The 24940-nt window shown below is 40.4% G+C and overlaps 1 protein-coding gene across 1 annotated transcript in view; it reads right to left on the bottom strand.

Moving 5' to 3' along the window:
- Window positions 1–24940, bottom strand: part of LOC126480969 (molybdenum cofactor biosynthesis protein 1-like) — a 343445-nt gene that overhangs the window by 19093 nt on the left and 299412 nt on the right. Inside the window, exons 4-6 of the mRNA XM_050104404.1 lie at window positions 21268–21492; window positions 12155–12300; window positions 3217–3302 (exon numbers count right to left, since the gene is read on the bottom strand). Of these exons, the coding sequence (XP_049960361.1) occupies window positions 3217–3302; window positions 12155–12300; window positions 21268–21492 (457 nt within the window). The remainder of the gene's footprint in view (window positions 1–3216; window positions 3303–12154; window positions 12301–21267; window positions 21493–24940) is intronic.

The following is a 24940-nucleotide window of genomic DNA, read 5'->3' as shown; positions in this document are numbered from 1 at the left end:
ACTTTCAAGAAAATTAAAAAAAAAAAAACTTTTTAAGTTATGGACATAGAAGTTCTAGGATGCTTCATTAGAGTTTATTTTTTGGTAACGAAGTCACAAACGTCTTTTTCTTTTGTTTTTTTGCTTGAGAAACTATTGCTGCAACAATACATCTCCAACGTTGAAATCAAACTATTTCAAGATAAATCGTCTCCGCCTGTTGGCTGATGTACTCCAGGGCAGTTTGGATCACTTCATAACAGAATGTGTGAGGAATATTTTTCTCTGATTCATCATCAGAAACATAGTCTTCTGACACTTTATGATCGGTCACAATTTGGACGATTTCATCCTCAGTCACATGAAAAAATGCCATTTTCTATTCACTCTTCAATGTCTTCGAAGTGTGTGTCTTTACAACCAGCTTCTCCAGTAAATTCACCAAAATTATGTCAGCTTGAGTTTCGGTGTTGCCTCCTCCTTCCCACCACTTAGGTTGCCTTACGATCTAAGAGTATTTTTCCAAGACCTAACAAGAGGAACTGGAGGAATTAGATTCCAAGCTTCAGCAATCAATGAATGACACTTAAAACATCGATTTTTTTAAGAGCTTCCACAAAATCATCTGCAGCATCAATCACACCTATTAATTATTCCAGCATCTTGCGTCTGTAATGTTTTTCCATCGCCTCAAGAATACCTTGGTCCATCGGTTGACATAGAGATGTGACATTTTGTGGGAGAAATACAACTTTGATATCCCCATCTTGCAGATCACCTGGGTGAGAAGGAGCATTGTCCACAAGAAGTAGCACTTTTCAAGGAAGTCCTTTTCCTTCCATGTAATTTACTACAGTTGGAACAAACTCTGCCTGGAACCACTCTCTGAAGATGGCACTGTTCATACATGCCTTAAGACTGACTCATGTACCTCAGTGGCAAACTGGTTGGTTGGTGTCTAAATGCTCTTGGTGTTTTGGATTTGCCAATTAAAGTAAGACACAGTTTATGATTGCCAGTGGCATTACTGCAAGCAAGGACAGTAAATCTTTCTTGGATTTTTTTGTATCCTGAAGCCATTTCTTCTTCTTTAGAGGCAAGGGTTTTCATTGGCAGCATTTTGTAATTCAACCCAGTTTCATCACATTTGTAAAGTTGATTGCCAGTATAACCTCCTTTGTCAATGATTGTGTGCAGTTTCTTCTTAAAATCAGTGTAGCAGCTTCATCCCCAGATAATGATTTGGAACTGATGGCAATTTCATGAATGCCATGCTGCTTCTTGAAACGATCCTGCTGGCCATTACTTCCGAGCAATTCTTGCTTCTTTCCTTCAATCAGCTCATCAGCTCATTTTGACAAAGTAGAGGACCTGAAACTGACACACCTTTGGCTCTTATTTATTCGTGCCACAAAAATAATGCCTCTTCTAACTGAGGATGTGCACCTTTTCTCATTGCTTTTCAAGATTTCACTGCGCTGCCCAATGCTTGGATGGAACAAAATTTTTAAATTCCTGATCAATTTGTCTTCCGATCAGTAATTGTACTCCTACTCTGCAGCAACATTTGTGGGTGGCTCACCAGCATCAATTCTCTGCAAAGTGTGAAGCTCTTTTTCCAACAAGATCACATTCATTTTATGTTTCGTGCCTGTAGTCACGTTCAGTGTTCTTTCTACAGACACTCGACTGAGTCCTTTATGGTTTTTGGCCCCTTTTATCTCTGGACACTTTAAGGCACATAGTGGGAGCACGAAACCTCAAATCAGAAACACACAGATGCACAACTTGACAACACTCGAGATGCACTAGACAAACTTTTGACTTTTGAAACCAGGCTGTGGCAGCCATCAAATGAAAGCATTCGATACATCTATGCCATTTCCTCTGTTCTACCCAAGCCCACGTGGCAACACAACAGGGTGTTGTACATTCACTGTTACACACTCAGCTTTGATGTACCGACAACAAGTGGAAAGTGTTAGGCAGCGCACTCTAATTGTCGGTTTTGACAGGGCTACGTTGCGCTGCATAGAACAATACTGTATGTACTGTACTACCAAGGAGTTCCAATAGATGGCAGTGGCATGAAACCATGCAATACGAATAAGAAACACACTAGAGCTTCAACCAACACACGCACGAATTGACGATACTTGGACTTTTGACACACACCAGTGCACAGATTAGCAGCAGATTGCCAAAAAACACCAGCAAATGCTTGGCTCCAGGTGCACGCAAACTGAAACTTGTCAAGTGTCAATCTAGCTAGCCAAAAGTGTAGCTGCACGAGAGTTTACTGTACTTGTTCTCAGATGGCAGTCACAGATGTGAACAGGTTACAATGTACTCAGTACACTACACAGTGATGCTCCCTTGTAGTGGTCTCATGTAGTCAACTGGAACATTGATGACGAGTATGCCCTTACTTTCCAACATCAGGCCACTGTCAGATCCAAATACTCCAAAAATACAGATGTTGCAAGGTTTAACCAGGCGACCAAATGGACATCCACAATGAGGTTTCTTTCAAACTCTCATCAGATAATGCTGTCTCACACCAATATGCAGCACCTTCATATCCTCCAGAGTGATGATTCATCTGACGCTATTCGCATCCCTTATATACCACATGATGCTTGCTAAACAGCAATAAAAACAAAGAACACTAATGAATAATGAAGGAAAAGACAGACTGTTACTTACCATAAAGAAGATACCTTAGGCTGCAGATGGGCAGAATTAAAAGACACTTACATAAAGCTTTCAGCCACAGCCTTCACCAGTAAGTAGTAATCTGCCTTTTCCAATATTGTTGATATTCCTACTGGAGTTTCCATTGTTTCAAGGACACTGATGCTTTTCTGTGAGTGTTTGCTTTATGATGTTTTCTGCATTTTAGCTTTTTTTTAAAAAAAGAAAAAAAAAGAAAGAAAGAAAGAAAAAAAAAAGATTTGTTGCTGGAAAACTTCTGAAGTCCAATAAAGGAGTTACAACAGCCATATATGGTTATCTGGTGGACCTTGCAGAACCAAATTCTAGGGCTGAAATATCTTGTTGACCAATGGGCATTAATCAGAATGAATACTAAATAAAAATTAAATCCAAGTTTACACAAAAAACACAGGTTCTATCACTGTTGTTTTTCGTTCTATTTTGCTCTTATGTTTGCTATGACTTGTTAAACAGAAATTTTCTTTCTATCTATAGAGTTACATTTGCTGTAATGTATCTTACCTCGATGTTGTTTCTTCCTTCTTCTCACTGCTGCCCAAATCATGGCAAGCAAGTCATCCTCACTGCATTTGCTTCGTATTGCATCTCTGAAACAACTGTTAAAACACCCGTTAAACAGTACCAGGCAATTACCACACAGTGAAATGTTGGTACACTAAAAAGGAAGAAAAACTTTGCAGAAATCTTCAACAGTAATCTTGTAGTCTGCAGTAGGCAACAGCAGGATAACAAACCCACTGGACAAGAATGGGAAAGTCATGATAGAAGTTACTTTTATTTTTATAAATAAACAGGTATCTTACACAAATGCTCAAGAGTGTACATAGGATCTTGGGCTGAAGAGGTGGAGCAGAAACTGACATTAGTTTTGTTGAAGAGGGAATACTGGAACACAGCACAATTTCTTGCAAAATGAAGCCAAATTTATTGATAAACTCTTAATTAATTGCCAAGCTCACTAATGTGATCATTTTACGACAGGTACTTACTGCTTGGAGTATATGTGCCTTTTCAGGCTTGCCTGATAGATCTGTTGCAAAAACACTTTGGGTTCCCCACCAGATAACATTATGCAAGTCCCTCCCTCAATATTTCAGTGACACAACGTTTTGGCATCTACAGGTGGTGGTGATTTCCACCATCACTTTTGCAAGATGCAACTGGCAATTTCCACATGACAGCTTTGAAATTTATCATGTGGATGAATATGACCATCATATTTAGAATTCAGAGGATTTCATAGAATACCTGAAGATGCTTAAACTAGAACTTTCAGATCTTTTAGTTAGCTCAAATGTTATATCATTACTTACAAAAGTGCCCCTGCAGCCCTCATTAGAGGTTATTAACAGCAAGTTTGAGAAAGAAATTGTGGTGCTGTTTAAACATGTGCATACCTCATCCTATTTCTTATGTAACACCAACTACTTTAATCAAGTGGACAGTGTTCCCATGGGAGATCCTCTATTTCCCTTAGTAAATATCCAACATTCCTCCTTCTGGCAGAATGCTGAAGAGACATTTGTGGTGTGGCCCACATAATACAGACACTACCTATGTCCCTGCAGCATTTGCACTCGCTCCATCTGAATATTCAGTTCACTGTGGAAGTACAAAAAGATAGCAGCTTACCATTCCTGGATGTCACAGTTTGAAGAAAAGCTGACAGAACACTGGGGCATAGTCTCTACTGCAAACTGATACACGCAGAGTTATATTTGCGGTCCAAAAGTTGCCATCACCCTGCACAATGTGGTAGTGTCTTACACTCCCTGGCACATAGAGCACACGTGATCTCAGATACCAACAGTTTGCCTGGTGAACTATAAAACCTAATAACAGTGTTGCAGCAGAACGTTTATTCTTGTAAACAGATTTGCAATGTGTTCTGAGCAAAGCAAGTTCAGTGTAGGGATGTAAATGAAGATACTTAGACAAGCACTGCAAATGGCTTTCTTGCCATATTTCAGTGGCATGTTTTCAAAAATAGAAAGAATCGCTAGGAGAAACAGAATCAAGTGTGTTTTTCGTCTACCAGCGAAACTAAGGAAGTGTTTGTGTTAAGTTAAAGACAATCTTGACCCTAGAAAACATAGATCATATATAAGATCTGATGCCATTATGGGAAATCTTATATAGGGCAGACACCTCACATTGTGCAAGAACACTGTGTTCAACAGCACTGACAAAAATGCCACCCAGTAAATTAGTGGTAGCAGAGCACTGCCTGAATACAGGGCACCACACGTTTCCCAAGAGGCCATACGGTGGGCAATCTTACCAACAGGAATATGGAATTTTGACTAAGCACTGCCCAGAATCCAGCACTGACTGCCATGAAATTAAAACAGTAGAAACCAGATCCTCCGATGTATGACCTGATGCAGCACCTTGCAGAGAGTTAATTCAGCTTTTAACCACACGAGTGTCCAGAAGTGCAGTCATTGCCCACAACACATAAGCAGAAGGCTACTATGAATGGCATTTCCATCCAACTGGGAGTGCCTGTCCACACATTCGTACTCCTGCTTCTAGCCTGACAAATTTCAATTCTGCTGTGCGAATATCACCAGTCACATCTTGCAGCAGTGATGACAGGACCCACCACTACCTGAAGATGACGAACAGTTGTGTTGGTGAAATATTGCGAGGCTTGCACAAAGTTATTCAGTGGCCAATCTGAGAAGATTTGTATACATTATTTTTCTGTGACACAGGTATTGTGCAGCAAAATGTGATAACTTTCTGCATTTGCCTTTTTGTAAATTTCAAAATACCCCAAAAATTGGTGAGAAACACTGAACATATGACGTAACCAGATGACATACCCCGCAGCATGTGCAGCAGTCGGGGTTGAGTGTAAAGGAATGATTGAGCAGTGCAATACTTTCATTTGAGAAAACAGAGCAAATTTCAAAACATTTTGTAAATATGATCTGTTGTAAATGTAGATGTTACAAAATTACTGTCCCTGCTGTAATCAAGCAAAAGCAGTTCTGATTTTGTGTTTTTTGCTTCTGTCACTTCTCTTTTTGTTTACAGACATTAGTTAGTAAAGAAAACAAAGGTCATTTAATGGCGATGATGCTATTCTGAAGTTTACACTCATCTACTTGTTATGCAATATGGTAGGTTTTCATTGTACTGTACTTTGCAAGAAATCAAGGAAACTGCAAGACCGATAAATAAAATAAAACACTTCAATATAAATACATAATTGTTTAACACAATGAAAAAATACTGCCTGCCAGATGCAAGACGCAAATCCTGAACGCCATCACTAAAGTCGCACACATGTATCCGTAGCCACAACGATATGAATACTTGACTTGGGTTGGGATGATCAAGTGTGACAGACCAAGAGGCTCAACCACTGCAAGCATGGCAAGGTACATCATCTGGTGACATTTGTCATTCGCTTTTGACACATTTCCCAACATTTGTATCGTATCCAACATTTGTAATCCCATGTGTCTTGTATTAAATTACTTGTCTCAGGGTCATCTACAGTGCTTTGGAGGTTTTTAAATGTTAATACGCATCACCCTGTGTGTGTGTGTGTGTGTGTGTGTGTGTGTGTGTGTGAGTATGTGTGTGTATGTGTGTGTTTATATATATGAAACAAATACTAACAAAGAGATAGAGGGCCTGGTGAGTACTTACCTCAGCTCAGTACAGCCGATAGATACACAAAACAGAACAGAAAATTGACGTATCCTAGCTTTCGGAACTTCGTTCCTTCATCAGGGAGGAGAGAGGGGAAAAAAGGGGAAGAAGGGAAAGTGGATTCAGTTATTCACAACCCAGGTTATGAAGCAACAGGGGAAAGGTAAACAGGGAGGGTAGCAAAGATGGAGGCATGGATGTCAGAGGGAAGCCAAAGATATTCTACTGTAATTACTGTGCCAGCTTCAAACCAAGGAGGATGAATACAGAAGTAAAGAGGTACATAGTATAAAGATAAACACAACTATGTAGGATAAAAAGATGCGTGAATGGCTAAAGAGGAAAGGGAAAGAGGAGAAGACTAAAGAGTAAATGGGAGTGAGGTTGGTTAACATAGGTTCAGTCCAGGGGGATGGCGGGATGAAAGGATGTGTTGGAGTGCAAGTTCCCATCTCCGCAGTTCCGAGGTACTGGTGTTGGGTGGGAGAAGCCAAATGGCGCATATGGTGTAGCAGGTTCCTAGGTCCCTTGAATTATGCTGGAGGGCATGCTCCGCTACTGGGTATTGGACATCTCCTAGGTGGACAGTTCGTCTGTGCCCATTCATGCGCTCAGCCAGTTTAGTTGTCGTCATACCAATGTAAAAGGCTGTGCAGTGCAGGCATGTCAGCTGATAAATGACGTGCTGTCTCACATGTGGCCCTGCCTTGAGTTGTGTATGTTATACCAGTAGCGGGGCTGGAGTAGTTGGTTGTGGGGGGATGCATGGGGCAGGTTTTGCATCGGGGTCGGTTACAGGGGTAGGAACCGCTGGGTAGAGAAGGTGGTCTGGGAATATTGTAGGGTTTGACAAGGATGTTACGGAGGTTAGGGGGTCGGCAAAAGGCAACTCTGGGTGGTGTGGGGAGAATATTGTCAAGGGATGATCTCACTTCAGGGCTTGACTTGAGAAATTCATATCCGTGGCAGAGTAATTAGTTGATGTATTCGAGGCCAGGATAATATTGGGTGACAAGGGGGATGCTTCTGTGTGGTCTGGGGGTAGTAACATTGTTGTTGGTTGGGGAGGAATGTATTGTTTGGGAGATCTGTTTGTGGACAAGGTCTACAGGATAGTTGTGGGAGAGGAAAGCACTGATATATAATATAATACAGGGAAACATTCCAAATGGGAAAAATATATCTAAAAACAAAGATGATGTAACTTACCAAACGAAAGCGTTGGTATGTTGATAGACACACAAACAAACACACACACAAAATTCAAGCTTTCGCAACCCACAGTTGCTTCATCAGGAAAGAGGGAAGGAGAGGGAAAGACGAAAGGATGTGGGTTTTAAGGGAGAGGGTAAGGAGTCATTCCAACCCTGGGAGTGGAAAGACTTACCTTAGGGGGGAAAAAGGACAGGTATACACTCGCACACACACACACACACACACACACATATATCCATCCGCACATATACAGACACAAGCAGGGTATATGTGCGGATGGATATGTGTGTGTGTGTGTGTGTGTGTGTGTGTGTGTGTGTGTGTGTGTGTGTGTGTGCGAGTGTGCGTGTGTGTGTGTGTGTGTGTGTGTGTGTGTGTGTGTGTGTGTGTGTGGCATACTGGTCTGAACTATGCAGCCTTCAAATGGAAGTTTTTTGATCACTCCTTATTTTGCACCCTGCCACCTTGGCAATATGTACCGCAAATCATCAGACAGACGACCTTCCTGCATGCTTCGAGCATCCCCTGGTGCTGTTCCGAACCAATGCTAATCTTTGTAACTGTGACGAGCAGTGTGCAGATTGCATCTTTGTATCCCACAAAGAGGTGACAGTTCCCAGTGGCATGAATGGTTACTGTTTATTGAATGTCACTGAGTTGGTGAGTCATTTGCTACATTGTGGCCCACCTGTTCGCTGCTAAAGCCATACTAGTCAGTGGTAACCCCTGTCAATGATATCCTGTTGCCCATAGCAGTTCACTCTGCTGATTTTGGTAGTATTTTCCTTGAGTAAATCTGCTCACAGTACACCTTTGACACTGTGGTACAAGAAAGCCCAATGACTACACACCCTTATAGAATAAGTGTCTCGAGCCATGGTTACCCACGATATGGCAGTGATAAAATCACCCTGTGATCAACTGTCACACTGCAGCTGTAAGCTGCACCTCCTTTTTCAGAATACTCAGGTTTATTAATTTGAAGTAAATCAGATCTTTTGCAGGAAGATTTAACAAAAAGAGCACATCCACGAAAGGATGAAACCATGTCTAATTAACTGGAACACAAAATTAATAATTAGTGGTGACAAAGATCCTCTGCAATAAAAAATAATGTCCACTTACTTCATGTATTAGTCTTCAAGTGACAGAATATATGTAACTGTGTCCTTCTTATTTACACTGATTAAACAATGGAAATTCCAGGTAGGAATATCAACAGTGCAGGGAAAGATAGATCACTATTTACCGTAAAGAAAACAAAGTTGCACACAGGCACAACACACAAGCAAGCACTCCACGCGCGCACGCACGCACACACACACAGAGAAAAAAAAACTGCCAAGTCCAGCAGCTAGGGGCAAGCTACTGGAGTTGTCAGTCATATGTGTGTGACATGTGCTTGCCTGTGTGTATGAATATGTGTGTTTCTCTGTATCTCTTTTGCTGATGAAGGCTGTGACCGAAAGCTTTGTGTAAGTGCCTTTTTAATTGTGCCTGTCTACAATGTAACATGTCTGCTTTACAGTAAGCAGCAATCTATGTTTTCCTATATTTTTCATTTACACAGATGTAATTAACAAATCAGAGTCTATTTATTCCAGAGAAGTGACAGTTTGTTCATGACAGTTCAGCACAAATCTGATTTTTTATATACAGCAAGGCTACCTATAAATTATTCTGTGTGCCAGTGTTCATGCTGACTATAGGGATTCACACGGATCATGTGTAATTTGACATCTGGTCCTGTAAACTTACTTCTGCTCAACGTGAAAAATTCTCCAATCCACATTTTATAATTAACCTGAACATATCAAATAATGCACCCTTCGATATAACTGCTTATTGTCCACTTCCCATCACTCTATTCCCAATGTCAACCCAGTTGACCTCTTCTTCTAATCCAAAAACCATGGTTGACTCAATGTTTGCTATTGCAAGCTATTGCTATTGCAGCACAAAAGTGCCAGAGGCACCAGTAATGATATATAATTAAAAATACTAGAAAGTAAGGCTCACTGGTCCGTACATGCTAAGACAAACACTACAAGTGTCTAAGACACCGCGCTCTCACACAACAAGTACAAGGTCTGAATACATTCCATTTACGATACACTAAACTGTTTCATTCACGGTGCAATATACATACTCTCTCCCCAATAAACAGAATAGTTATAACTCAATTGTTCACAAGTGTATATTATGACTCTTGCCACAGCTATGCAGTCAGTATGCCACAGGGGTGCCATAGAAAGGGATCAGGTTCAATTCCTTGTAGAGCCGGGAAATTCTGCTCGGTGGACGGACTGGAATAGGGTACACTCTGCTTGTAGTTCCAGCTGAGGAGCTACTCAAGTGAGAAGCAGTGTCTTCAACTTCTGGAAGTTGATAACAGCCTGGAGAGTTGTATACTGACCCCCTAACTCTCCATAGATATATAGTAGAGGACATCTCTCGAAGGGCATTGCGTGGTCTTCTGGGCCCAATGCAGAGTTCCTTTATCAATGTATATTGTATATCACCACTTGTACACACTCATCAGCACAGTACCATATTGTCTCTTCGCGTGGCAAATTTTTATTCCCTTGTTTCCAGATCAAGATTTTTCCACTTCCTCTTCTTCTTCTTCTTCTTCTTCTTCTTCTTCTTCTTCTTCTTCTTCTTCTTCTTCTTCTTTTTTTTTTTTTTTTTTTTTTTTTTTTTTTTTTTTTTTTTTTTTTTTTTTTTTTTTTTTTTTTTTTTACTTGTACCACACATATTCCACACGGTTTATGCTCACTCCTTCAATGATACTTCCTATCCTCCTCTAGTGTCCGAGTTGTCCCTGCTTTCCTGCGTGTTTGTTGGTTTAAACACCCTTGTTTCAAAAGAGAGTGACAGCTTCGATACAGTCTTGTCAACATTTTGTATTTTTATTTAGCAATTATTGTTTGAGCCTGATAGGCGAATGTCACAAGATATTGTCAACCACTGCATTCACTAGATTGGAATGGGGTTCATGGTAACTTATCAATTCATTTTTTAAGTTGCTGTTATCTTTTTCATCCTATCTTGGACTAGCTTTTCCATACTCCCACTCTATTTTACGTAGTCAAACAGTTATCTGCCCTTGCAAACTTGCTCCTTTACTACCAAGTTAACTAATACTGGGCAGCCTAACAGAAGTTCCAATATCCAGTCTTTCACCACAATTCACCTACACACACTTTTCACTCACTGATTTTCTTTTTTCAATGTCATAAATATTTTGCTTTCACAGACTGCTGTGCTATGAACATAAAATTGTAGGAACATCTGCCTCACAGGTCATTTTTTTTTTTTTTTTATTTAGAATATGTTCCTTGCTTATTCCTATTTGCTTCTGATACATTTCCATTCTCACTTTTATTTTGTTTTGATCCATTTCTTTTTTCTTTGATAGACAAGTCAAACAACAATGGCAATATGTTGCAGCCCCTTGTGTTTCACCCTACTTACTACGAACTTACTTTTCTTAGCTTCCAATTTTATTAGTCATTTGGTTTTTAAGATACTTAAATTAATTGTTTGACCCTGTATTTTTATATCTTATTTTACCTTCGGTTGATAAAGGATTTCTGGTATGCTCACAAAGAGAGAGCTGATTCTTCCCACCCCTCACCCCCCTTACCTTGTCCTGAAGCAAACTTATCGCCAAGTATCTTGCAGTTTTTTTCCTATTATTAATCTCTTAGTCTAGTCATCAATTTAAAAGTGTCAGTTGTTGGTCCCATTGTCTAATAATTTGTACATTTATACACATGAAGTTCCAATTTTTATTTGGAACATATAGACTCTGATAATCATGAATCACAGTTCAAATGGCTCTGGGCACTATAGGACTTAACATCTGAGCCAAGGCAGGATTCAAACCTGCGACCGTAGCAGTCACGCAGTTCTGGACTGAAGCGCCTAGAACCGCTCGGCAACAGTGGCTGACGAATCATAGTTACCATCACATGGACAGAAATATTGTGTTAACTTTATTACAACATAGGGACATAACTAAAAATGTCTTTACATAATTTCCAGTTCTGATTACTTTCCTTTAATTTAATCTCACAAATAGGTTAGTGTAACATGATGTTGACAGAGGCAAATTATATATACTCACAAATTATTTAGCTAGAGGTATCTGGTTTGTATGTCTGGGAGGGAGGAGGGTGCAAGCTGAAAACTTCAAGAAAAGATTACTCATTTCATACCTGCTGGATTTAACTGCAGTTTATCTCTTCCATATACCAACCACATACCTAATGTGCATGGCAAACAGTTTGAAAGTATTATTCTATACTCAGCATTTGGAACTATCAGTTCCTTAATGAGAGAGGAAAGAGGGATAAGTTTCTGAAGGTCTCAAAGGTCACTCGGACTCCATGACTAATGTGAGGACAAGAGGAACAAATGTGTCTATAAGAAGTTTTGGAATTTCACCTCCTGGAGGTAAAATACTGATCAGTCTGTCAGTCTTCTAGTAATTTTATGGTTTCCTCACATGAATTTTCACTTGGACACGATTATTCTATGTTTCATCACTCACCTGAGAGATATCTCTGAATTCCCAAAGAGACACACCTTCAAATTGCCATCAGCTGTTATCCGTAAACGGTTGCACGTGCCACAGAAGTGTTCACTCATTGAGGTAATAAATCCCACATGTCCCTTGAAGCCCGGCACATGGTATGCCTGCAAAAAGAAATTGTAAGAAAATAGCTACTGCTGTTGTGAAAATACTATAAATGTGTTGCTCACCAAGTGGAGGAAGGAGAAAATGTGCATTAAGGGGAGTTTGAACGCCATATCCTGACAATGTTAAATTTAGTGACTTAACTTCCCCGTATTTCAGGAACAACTGTAGCCATTGACAAGAAACTTTTACAGGACATTAAACTATATGTTCTGAGTCTTACAATAATTGCATTTCAGCCACTGCTTTTGGAAATACAATTTTTTAATCACACAGTTAAAATTTTGTGTACTTTTTTGTATGTTATTCTAAATAATTTTATTTATACATAACATTATGTTCTTCTTTTAGTTCAGAAGGCTCAGGATACATACTGAAAATTTGAATTCGCTATTCGAATTAGTTACTGAGATTTAGGGAAAAATGCAAGACAAAATGTAAATTTTCAGGAAGAGTTTTTAAAGTTTTAATAGACTGTAACTCAATATATGCTTAACATTTTATTTTTAGTCACTCAGAAGCACCCTGCACCATACTGTATATCATCCTCTTGATCTTTTTTAAGTTTTTTCTTGTTTTCTTCTTTCTGGACTCCGTAGTGGCCAACTGTGCTGCATACTCTGCTTTACCAGTGCAAACCTTGTCCATCCATTCAAATTCTCTGATGCAGTTTGCTCCAGAATTAATTCCCATATGTTGTAGCACTTTCACGCTACCAATGTTGCCATCATTAAAAGCAATAACAGCATGACTGACCCCCACTTTAGTGTCTTCATTACAAGAAAAACATTTTTTGGTCTACATCTACATCTACATCCATACTCCTCAAGCCACCTGATGGTGTAGGGTACCTTGAGTACCTCTATTGGTTCTCCCTTCTATTACAGTCTCGTATTGTTCGTGGAAAGAAGCATTGTCGGTATGCCTATGTGCGGGCTCTAATCTCTCTCATTTTATCCTCATGGTCTCTTTGCGAGATATACGTAGGAGGGAGCAATATACTGCTTGACTCCTCGGTGAAAGTATGTTCTTGAAACTTCAACAAAAGCCCGTACCGAGCTACTGAGCATCCCCCCTGCAGAGTCTTCCACTGGAGTTTATCTAACATCTCTGTAACTCTTTCGCGATTACTAAATGATCCTATAACGAAGCATGCTGCTCTCTGTTGGATCTTCTCTATCTCTTCTATCAACCCTATCTGGTACGGATCCCACACTGCTGAGCAGTATTCAAACAGTGGGCGAACAAGTGTACTGTAACCTAATTCCTTTGTTTTCGGATTGCATTTCCTTAGGATTCTTCCAATGAATCTCAGTCTGGCATCTGATTTACCCACGATCAACTTTATATGATCATTCCATTTTAAATCACTCCTAATGCATACTCCCAGATAATTTATGGAATTAACTGCTTCCAATTGCTGACCTGCTATATTGTAGCTAAATGATATGGGATCTTTCTTTCTATGTATTTGAAGCACATTACACTTGTCTACATTGAGATTCAATTGCCATTCCCTAAACCATGCATCAATTCGCTGCAGATCATCCTGCATTTCAGTACCATTTTCCATTGTTGCAACCTCTCGATATACCACAGCATCATCCGCAAAAAGCCTCAGTGAACTTCCGATGTCATTCACAAGGTCATTTATGTATATTGTGAATAGCAACGGTCCTACGACACTCCCCTGCAGCACACCTGAAATCACTCTTACTTCGGAAGACTTCTCTCCATTGAGAATGACATGCTACGTTCTGTTATCTAGCAACTCTTCAATCCAATCACATAATTGGTCTGATAGTCCATATGCTCTTATTTTGTTCATTAAACGATTGCAGAGAACTGTATCGAACGCCTTGTGGAAGTCAAGAAACACAGCATCTACCTGGGAACCCGTGTCCATGGCCCTCTGATTCTCGTGGACGAATAGCGCGAGCTGGGTTTCACACGATCGTCTTTTTCGAAACCCATGCTGATTCCTACAGAGTAGATTTCTAGTTTACAGAAAAGTCATAATATTCAAACATAATACATGTTCTAAAATTCTACAACTGATCGATGTTAGAGATATAGGTCTACAGTTCTGCACATCTGTTCGACGTCCCTTCTTGAAAACGGGGATGACCTGTGCCCTTTTCCAATTCTTTGGAACGCTACACTCTTGTAGAGACCTACGGCACATTACTGCAAGAAGGGGGGCAAGTTCCTTCACATACTCTGTGTAAAACTGAACTGGTATCCCATCAGGTCCAGCGGCCTTTCCTCTTTTGAGTGATTTTAATTGTTTCTCTATCCCTCTATTTCAATATCTACCATTTTGTCATCTGTGCAACAATCTAGAGAAGGAACTACAGTGCAGTCTTCCTCTGTGAAACAGCTTTGGAAAAAGACATTTAGTATTTCGGCTTTAGTCCATCATCCTCTGTTTCAGTACCTTTTTGGTCACAGAGTGTCTGGACATTTTGTTTTGATCCACCTACCGCTTTGACATAAGAGCAAAATTTCTTAGGATTTTCTGCCAAGTCAGTACATAGAACTTTACTTTCGAATTCATTTAACGCCTCTCGCATGGCCCTCCTCACATTACATTTCGCTTCGCGTAATTTTTGTTTGTCTGCAAGGTGTTGGCTATGTTTATGTTTGCTGTGAAGTTCCCTTTGCTTCCTCAGCAGTTTTCTAACTCGGTTGTTGTACCACGCTGGCTCTTTTCCATCTCTTATGATCTTGATTGGCACATACTCATCTAACGCATATTGTACGATGGTTTTGAACTTTGTCCACTGATCCTCAACACTATCTGTACTTAAAACAAAACTTTTGTGTTGAGCCATCAGGTACTCTGAAATCAGATTTTTGTCACTTTTGCTAACCAGAAAGATTTTCGTACCTTTTTTAATATTTCTATTTATGGCTGAAATCATCGATGCAGTAACCGCTTTATGATCACTGATTCCCTGTTCTGCGTTAACCGTTTCAAATAGTTCGGGTCTGTTTGTCACTAATATGTTATCGCCATGAGTCAGTTCTCTGTTTAACTGCTCAAGGTAGTTTTCAGATAAAGCTCTTAAAAAATTTCACTGGATTCTTTGTCCCTGCCACCCATTATGAAAGTTTGAGTCTCCCAGTCCATATCGGGCAAATTAAAATCTCCACCCAGAACTATAACATGTTGGGCAAATCTAATCGAAATATTTTCCAAATTATCCTTCAGGTGCTCAGCCACAACAGCTGCTGAGCCAGGGGGCCTATAGAGACATCCAATTACTATGTCTGAGCCTGGTTTAACCGTGACCTTCACCTAAATTATTTCACATTTCGGATCTCCGTCAATTTCCTTCGATACTATTGCACTTCTTATCACTTTAAACATGCCTCCCCCTTCACTTTCCAGCCTGTCTCTGCGGTATACATTCCAATCTGAGTTTAGAATTTATTACTGTTTACATCGGGTTTCAGCCAACTTTCTGTCCCTAGTACTATGTGGGCATTGTGACCGTTTATTAATGAGAGCAGTTCTGGGACCTTTCTATAGACGCTCCTGCAGTTTACTATTAGCACATTAATATTGTTATTCCCTGTTGCATTTTGTCTACTCCTACCTTGCCGCATCTCAGGAGGTGTCTTGTCGGGCCTAGGGAGGGAATTCTCTAACCTAAAAAACCCACATGTGCACTCCACACATACTCCGCTACACTTGTAGCCACTTCCTGCATGTAGCGCACGCGTGACCTATTCAGGGGGACCCTACATTTCTCCACCCGATAGCGGATGTTGAGAAATTTGCACCCCAGATCTCCGCAGAATCGTCTGAGCCCCTGGTTTAAGCCTTCCACTCGGCTCCAAACCAGAGGACCACTATCGGTTCTCGGAACGATACTACAAATAGCTAGCTGAGATTCCACCCCGCGAGGCTTTCCGCCTTCACCAACTCCACTAACCGCCTGTATGAACTGAGGATGACCTCTGAACCCAGACGGCAGGAGTCATTGGTGCCGACATGAGCAACAATTTGCAGTCGGGTGCACCCAGTGCTCTCTATCACTGCTGGCACGGCCTCCTCCACATCTCAGATGAGACCCCCGGCAAGCAGACAGAGTGAACACTGTCCTTCTTCCCCGACCTTTCCGCTATTTCCCTAAGGTGCTCCATCACCCGCCTAACGTTGGAGCTCCCAATAACTAATAAACCCCTCCCCCCATGTGCCTGCTCAGACCTTGCTGAAGGAGTGGCCACATGTCCACTCACAGGCAGAACGGGCGATGCCACACAGCCAGCCTCCACACTGACCCTCCGCCTCGTGCGCCGCGAATGCTGCTGAACCCACCACTCCCATTGGGAAGAGGGTGGCCCAACCGCGCCCGGTACCCGCAAAGATGTGTCGACAGAAGGGTCAGTGGGTGAAGCATGTATCACCTGGGGTGTACCATGCAAAGCACCAGACTCCCCACTGCCGCTACACTCCAAGGCAGCAGCCTGAAGACGGGTAACCGCGGCCATCAACACGTTCAGCTGTTCGCGAACAGTGGCCAGCTCCACCTGTGTCCATACACAGCAGTCACACATCCTATCCATCCTAAGAAATCAATTTACTGTAGAGAGTTAATCAACTTATAACTAGACTGCTAATTCACTAAAGGTGGCTGATAGTTGACTAAACTGTGGTTACTAGACACTTCCTGTAGAAAACAATGAAAATAGCCCTACCTGTCTCTGGACTGTATTGAAAACAAACACTAGCACTACTGGCACTATGGCTTACTAAACGGACTCTCTCTGACTGTATTCAAAACAAACACAAAATCTATGGAACACTATTACTAGCACTCGACAATAAAAAGCTTCCTAAAAGCAAAAACACATGGAAGAAGAAGTGACAAGTAAGAAAAATAGAGTTAATACTTAAATTAGCGTAACTCGCTGCACAGCAGACATGACGCAGACGGCAGTTACGACAACACTGACACTATAAGATTATTGAACGACTCATTGGGATTTTGAGTCTGACAATGCAGACACTTCTTCAATAATTCAGGATTGCCAGGTCTCTGTAAACAGGTTTTATGATATCCACAACTGCTGCTGGGATATAATGTTTATGGCTGTATGACCTGTTTGAGTACTGGGCATTGCGGTAATTGCACCATGAACCAGATCCAGGAGGGCATGACGAACACATTCCAGTTCTGTGATAAGCTTCTCACCATAAGGCTGAGTGGCTACTACACTGTTATATGCATTTGAGTCTGCATAACCTAAGAACTTAGTGTAACACACTCGCCTTTAGTTTACAGATCGATTATAAATTTCAACAGCTGCACAGGCCTCCGTACGACTAGTTGTCCTTCATAATTTCTGTCACAGATATGCCCTTCTTCATGCCCTGATTTATACTTATAACAATGTTTGGTTAAAATCTGGAAATCTATTAGCTTTCCAGTATCCACACTGGTCACTGTAGCAACAGAATTCTTAGAAATGCAGCTGCGCTACTACCAAGCGCCCCAAAAGCTACGGATATGTCAATCATACCATCGTTTATTTCAGCAGCTTCATTTGCAGCACACTTAATTGACTCACATGCAGCAGATTTCACAGCAGCTCCAATAAATCCTGCATACTTGTCCATTTTACAAAGTGGGCGTGGCATATACATCATGACACACATTGTTTCTGCTGCAGTGTAACCTTTGCCAATAGCTCTCAATCCATAAAACCACCTAACATTTATTTCAAAATAATTATCTTTACACTTATCAGAATTCCAAAATGAATGAGTATATTTACAACTGGCAGAATTAATGATACGTTTCCTGGCTAGTCCATTTGATACCTCAATGTCTTCATGTAAACTAACTGGCCCTCCACATACATACAGCACACACATTCACATAACACCCCTGTTAGGTTGTGTAAATGTATCAGAATATAACCTAACCTACCGTTTACATGAGTTTTGTTTTGAGATAACTGTGTTATCACTATGTTTCATTTTAATCTTCGAAGCACTAATGGGTGTTTCGCTAGATACTCATGAGTTTGCCAGTATTTCGTTGTCTGTAACTTCACACACCACATGCTGAACGCAAAGTTTCTCTTTATACAAAAATTTATTACCATGAAACCCACATTTCTTAAAAACACTTCATTTTGGAGTCATACTTTTTGAGAGATTTACCAGTCTATTCGTCACTTTTCCTCGGAAGAACGTTAGCACTTCGATATACAAAGCATGTTTATACTATGAAAAGATACGATACTATTTTTGACAGTGCTACCAATGCAAACACATAATTTAACCTTTATAACACAGCAATCCACAGCTTTCTACAGGGTGGTCCATTGATAGTGACCGGGCCAAATATCTCACGAAATAAGCATCAAATGAAAAAACTACAAAGAATGAAATTCGTCTAGCTTGAAGGGAGAAACCAGATGGCGCTATGGTTGGCCTGCTAGATGGCACTGCCATAGGTCAAACTCATATCAACTGCATTTTTTTAAAATAGGAACCCCCATTTTTTATTACATATTCATGTAGTACGTAAAGAAATATGAATGTTTTAGCTGGACCACTTTTTTCGCTTTGTGATAGATGGGGCTGTAATAGTCAAAAATGGTTCAAATGGCTCTGAGCACTATGGGACTTAACTTCTGAGGTCATCAGTCCCCTAGAACTTAGAACTACTTAAACCTAACTAACCTAAGGACATCACACACATCCATGCCCGAGGCAGGATTCGAACCTGCGAACGTAGCGGTCGCACGTTTCCAGACTGTAGCGCCTAGCACCGCTCGGCAACTCCGGCCAGCTGCTGTAATAGTCACAAACATATAAGTATGTGGTATCACATAACATTCCGCCAGTGCGGACGGTATTTGCTTCATGATACATTACCCGTTTTAAAATGGACCGTTTACCAATTGCGGAAAAGGTCGATATCATGTTGATGTATGGCTATTGTGATCAAAATGCCCAAGGGGCGTGTGCTATGTATGCTGCTCGGTATCCTGGACGACATCATCGAAGTGTCTGAACCATTCGCCGGATAGTTACATTATTTAAGGAAACAGGAAGTGTCCAGCCACATGTGGAACACCAACCACAACCTGCAACAAATGATGATGCCCTAGTAGATGTCTTAGCTGCTGGGGCAGCTAATCCTCACATCAGTAGCAGACAAATTGCGTGAGAATTGGGAATCTCAAAAACGTCGGTGTTGAGAATGCTACATCAACATCGATTGCACCCGTACCATATTTCTATGCACTATGAATTGCATGATGATGACTTTGAACGTCATGTACAGTTCTGCCACAGGGGACAAGAGAAATTACGGGACGATGAAAGATTTTTTGCATGCGTTCTATTTAGCGATGAAGCATCATTCACCAACAGCGGTAACCTAAACCGCCATAATATGCACTATTGGGCAACGGAAAATCTACGATGGCAGCGACAAGTGGAACAGCAGCGACCTTGGCAGGTTAATGTATGGTGTGGCATTAAGAGAGGAAGGATAATTGGCCCCCATTTTATCGATGGCAATCTAAATGGTGCAATGTATGCTGATTTTCTGCGTAATGTTCTACCAATGTTACTACAAGATGTTTCACTGCATGACAGAATGGCGATGTACTTCCAACATGATGGATGTCCGGCACATAGTTTGCGTGCGGTTGAAGCAGTATTGAATAGCATATTTCATGAAAGGTGGATTGGTCGTCAAAGCACCATACCATGGCCCGCACGTTCACTGGATCTGACATCCCCGGATTTCTTTCTGTGGGGAAAGTTGAAGGATATTTGCTATCGTGATCCACCGACAATGCCTGACAACATGCGTCAGTGCATTGTCAATGCATGTGCGAACATTACGGAAGGCGAGCTACTCACTGTTGAGAGGAATGTCATTACACGTATTGCCAAAGGCATTGAGGTTGACAGAAATCATTTTGAGCATTTATTGCATTAATGTGGTATTCACAGGTAATCACGCCATAACAGCATGCATTCTCAGAAATGATAAGTTCACAAAGGTACATGTATCACATTGGAACAACCGAAATAAAATGTTCAAATGTACCTACATTCTGTATTTTAATTTAAAAAACCTACCTGTTACCAACTGTTCGTCTAAAATTATGAAACATATGTTTGTGACTATTACAGCGACATCTATCACAAAGCGAAGAAAGTGGTCCAACTAAAACATTCATATTTCTTTACGTATTACACGAATATGTAATAAAAAATGGGGTTCCTATTTAAAAAAAAACACAGATGATATCAGTTTGAGCTATGGCAGCGCCTTATAGCAGGCCAACCATTGCGCCAGCTGGTTTCCCCCTTCGAGCTAGACAAATTTCTTTCTTTGTAGTTTTTTCGTTTGACACTTATTTCGTGAGATATTTGGCCCGGTCACAATCAATGGACTACCCTGTATATAAGAAATTACCGATTTTATTAGGTCTTCACGTTAGGCATGTAAAAATTTTAACATTTTCAACTGGTGTAGATTATATTTTAGAAAATAAAATAAAATACTTCCCACACAAGTTTATAAGTAATATACATATCATTTTAGTTGGAGAATTGCAAATTTTATAATCAGATAAAAACCCAAAAAAGTGAAAAAGAATGTTTTCCCCTTCTAACTCCCCTTAAAGTTATGGAAATGTGCAAGCTTTTGGAGTCAGTGGCTTCTTCTTCTGGCAGAAACAATGAAGGGGAAGGAAAAGGGAAGAAATAAAAGGATTGTCAAGGTTTAGGAAATGGGGAGAGTTGCAGAGAAGCTGCAGAGAAACCCAGGCCAGGACAGACTTACTGAATGGGATGAGAAATATGTAACTAAACCAGTCCATCTCTCATACCACCAGCAGATGTGAAGTATTCTTGTGATCGGTAGTAAGTCATAAACATTAAATTATTTTCAATGTATGTTCATATGTAATACTGCACGTACCTTTGAGGTATCATTGGGCCCATTGGGAAGAGGATCAAAATCAGGCCACTGCTTTCTAATTATTTGGAGCATTTCACTAAAGGAGACCATCTTCCCATCATTCCATTTGTTGCCGCTGAAAGGCATGTACTCGATAAATCTTACATCAACATTTTTCTCTTTTGTTAACTCCACAAAACTGCACACTTCATCTTCATTAAAACCTCGCATTACAACACAATTTATCTGTGGAAGAAAGACACCATTAAAAACTTGGTATCAGATAAAGCATGGTTTAAACAGAGTTTGAAAGACTTTTTGATAGGCAACTCATCCTACTCTATACATGAATATCTTAACAGTGGCTGTTAGGCCAGCTTAAATAAGAATGTCTGTTAGATTTCAGTTCTGAGAGCACTTTGTCATAACAGTCAAGATTATGTACTTTTTGTTTGATAAATTTATGAATAGTGCATAACAATGTTTCGGTCTGACAGCGTATCAATTCTGAAAATATTAGCTGTTACAGTTTGTATTGTATTCACCTAGTTTGACAATCTCCTGACAAATGATCAGGGTATTCAAATGTTTTATATTTTTTATGTTATACTTTCTGGCATGTTACTCACCCATGAGAATCATCTCATGTTTTGGGTCTTGGAACAAAAGCTGAATCTAATCTAATCTAACCTACAAAATAATGGTTCTACAAGTCTGTTGTTATATTTGTATACCTCACTGATTCTGTTAAATTAATCTTTTTCTCTCTTTTTAGAGAATGTGGGAATTTATCTTAGCATGCCAAACTGTTAACCTTCTTAACAATTTAAGAAAATTAAACTACATACATCTCCAATCCTTTTTCCCACTCCAACGCACACATCTTTTGCTGAAGGTATTATTTTAACTATTACATTAAATTATGAAGCTTTCTTGAAACTGTGCTGCCATTTGTGAAACAAAGTTAAAAGTGATCTCAAGATAAAAGGTCTTCACAAAAGGAGCATTTAGTATCTGTGCAGGTAGTAACACTGACAGCCTTCATATAAACAAGCCCATATGGTAGAACATCCTGCTTTACACATACACGCAATGGCAGAAAAAAAGGAAAAGAGCACACCTTTCATTCAAGCATTGAATATATAAACTGATGAGACAAAACACTATGACCTCCTGTTTGATAATGTGTTTGTCCACTGTTGGAACACAATACAGCAGTGATTTTGTGTGGGACAAGTTCAATAAATTTCAGGTATGTTCCCAACATTATGTGAGGTATGTTCCCAGCATTATGCAGCACCGCATGTCTAAGCACAGGTCATGTAATTCCCATAAATTGGAGATCAGTGGTTTCTGGGTGCAGAACTGGTATCTGATATCATCGCAGGTGTATTCCATCAGATTCAGAAGGGGTGAATTTGATTCTGGCCTCGTGACACTGAAAGTCATATTGTTGAAACATGTCACCTTCATTAGGGACAGAGTGTGGACAGTGCACAATAATGTTCACACAGAACAAAGCTGTTATGGAGCCTTCAGTTACTACCACAGGACCCATAGAAGACCAGGTGAATGTCCTCCATAGCATAATATTGCTCCCACTGGCCTAAGTCTGTAGCAAAGTGCACCTTTCAAGCACCAATTCACTCTGTTGACAGTGTATGTGCACAAAAAAGTCAAGCAGGTGTAATGCGAAACACGAATGATTCAACCAGATGACACATTTCTATTGATTCACTGCCCAATCTCAATGCTCCTGAGCCACAGAAATTGTAATTCAACAGTGTTGTCAACATGGGAACATACAGGGGTTGTCTACAGCACAGCCCTATGTTTAACAATGTGCAATGATTGGTGTGCTCTGAAATACTCGTGCTTCCACCAGCACTGTGTCATCAGACCTGCCACAGAAATTAGCTTCCTCAACCGAATGTCATCTTTTTCGAAGGAACCATCCCAGCATTTGCCTTAAATCAATTAGGGAAATCAAGGGAAACCCAAATTTTGGTGGCCCGATGGGTCTCGGGTCCGTTGTTCTCTCGAAGGCAAGTCCACTGTCTGACCACTGTGGTGGCATGACCTAGTCTTAATTAAGCCAGAAAATCCTGGGAAATGCTGACATACTTATTGATTTAAGATATAACAATTTAAAACAATCCTTTCATGAATTTCACTACAACTTTCTGCTCTTTTGAAAAATAATTTCTTTTGACTGTTTTGATGTTGTTTAGTATGTTTAAATAATGATGGCAGTCTCTATAAAAGGGCAGTTTGACTTTTAAGTTTAGTTATACTGTTTGAAACTACATCCTTCATCTATTTGTCCACCCAGAAGTGCTATAGGATATAACTTGAAGACTATGGTGAGGTGGTGGGGGACAGTCATGTGTTGAGAAGGAGGTGCTGCCAGAAACGAAGTGTGTGAGGTGACGTTATTGACACTGCATACAGGGAGAATAAAAATACTCTATTCCATATTCATTTACAATCTACGTCTGGCCCCCATATGGTTTTACTTTTCTCCAATAAGAAAAAAAGAAATTGTCAGTAACTGTCTTTATAAGGTCTTAAAAGGAAACAAACAATAGAAAATCTAGGCTGGAATAATGACCATATTATAAAAAAGATACATTGCTATTCACTGTATACAGGAAATGTTAGGTCACAGACAAGCACAACAAAAAGACTACTAAACAAGTAAGCTTTCGATCAGAAAGTCTTCTTCCAAAGTGGACAAAACACACACACACACACACACACACACACACACACACACACACACACACACACACACACACACACCCATGACCGTTGTTTCTCCCATTATGCGCAGTTGCTCCCAGTCTGGCCCTAGCAGCCAGAGACAGTGGTCATGTATGTGTGATCTGCATTTGCGCGTGTGTGTGTGTGTGTGTGTGTGTGTGTGTGTGTGTGTGTGTGTGGGAATGGGGGGGGGGGTTTGCACCAAAAGCTTACGTGTTTAATAGGTGGTGTTTCCCCCCCCCCCCCCCCCAACCCCCTGCCAGCAACACAACATCTACACTATACAGTGAGTGCCAATCTATCCTTTTCATAATACTGTCGTTACCACCTTGCCAAGAGGCATATTGTGGAGTAATCCAAAGGGCTCTACTAATTTGTACAAGAGGAAGGAGAGCACAATCTCAATGTAAGTTTTTAGAAAACTGGTATGTGCATTACTTCTCCAAACCTTTCAGAAAAGACACGGTATGCTCTTCATTCAGCAAGATGCGTAATAAACAATATTAGCAATACTGCATCAAACTTGTTCACTTTCATCTTTGGATTAAACATTCGATTTCAGAGAGTACAGAATTTGGCAGAATCAAATTTTGGGGATATGTGGAACTGGGACAATGGCATATTTTTTACCCATTCAACAAACTAAGCACTGCTGATTGCTACTTTTATTGTGTCTGCTGCTGCAATGCATCTATGAAACTGTAAGTGCAGCATCTATGATGGAATAAAATGTTATACAAATGAAACAAACAGGCACAGTGAAATAGAGTAGTATGGCTCATCATTTCGGTCTCACAGATTAGCAGGTGTTGACTTGAAAGATAATACTTAAGAAGTATTTACTCAAATCCAAGCCGCACTTTTTTTCCGGTTTTTGTAATCCAAAAAACCGCCTGCGGCTTAGAATCGAGTGCAAAGCAAGTGGAAGTTC

Source organism: Schistocerca serialis, chromosome 5 (assembly GCF_023864345.2).
Source record: "Schistocerca serialis cubense isolate TAMUIC-IGC-003099 chromosome 5, iqSchSeri2.2, whole genome shotgun sequence".
Classification (NCBI taxonomy): domain Eukaryota; kingdom Metazoa; phylum Arthropoda; class Insecta; order Orthoptera; family Acrididae; genus Schistocerca; species Schistocerca serialis.
The sequence above is the reverse complement of the archived record's forward strand: the minus strand, read 5'-3'. Positions and strand labels throughout refer to the sequence as shown.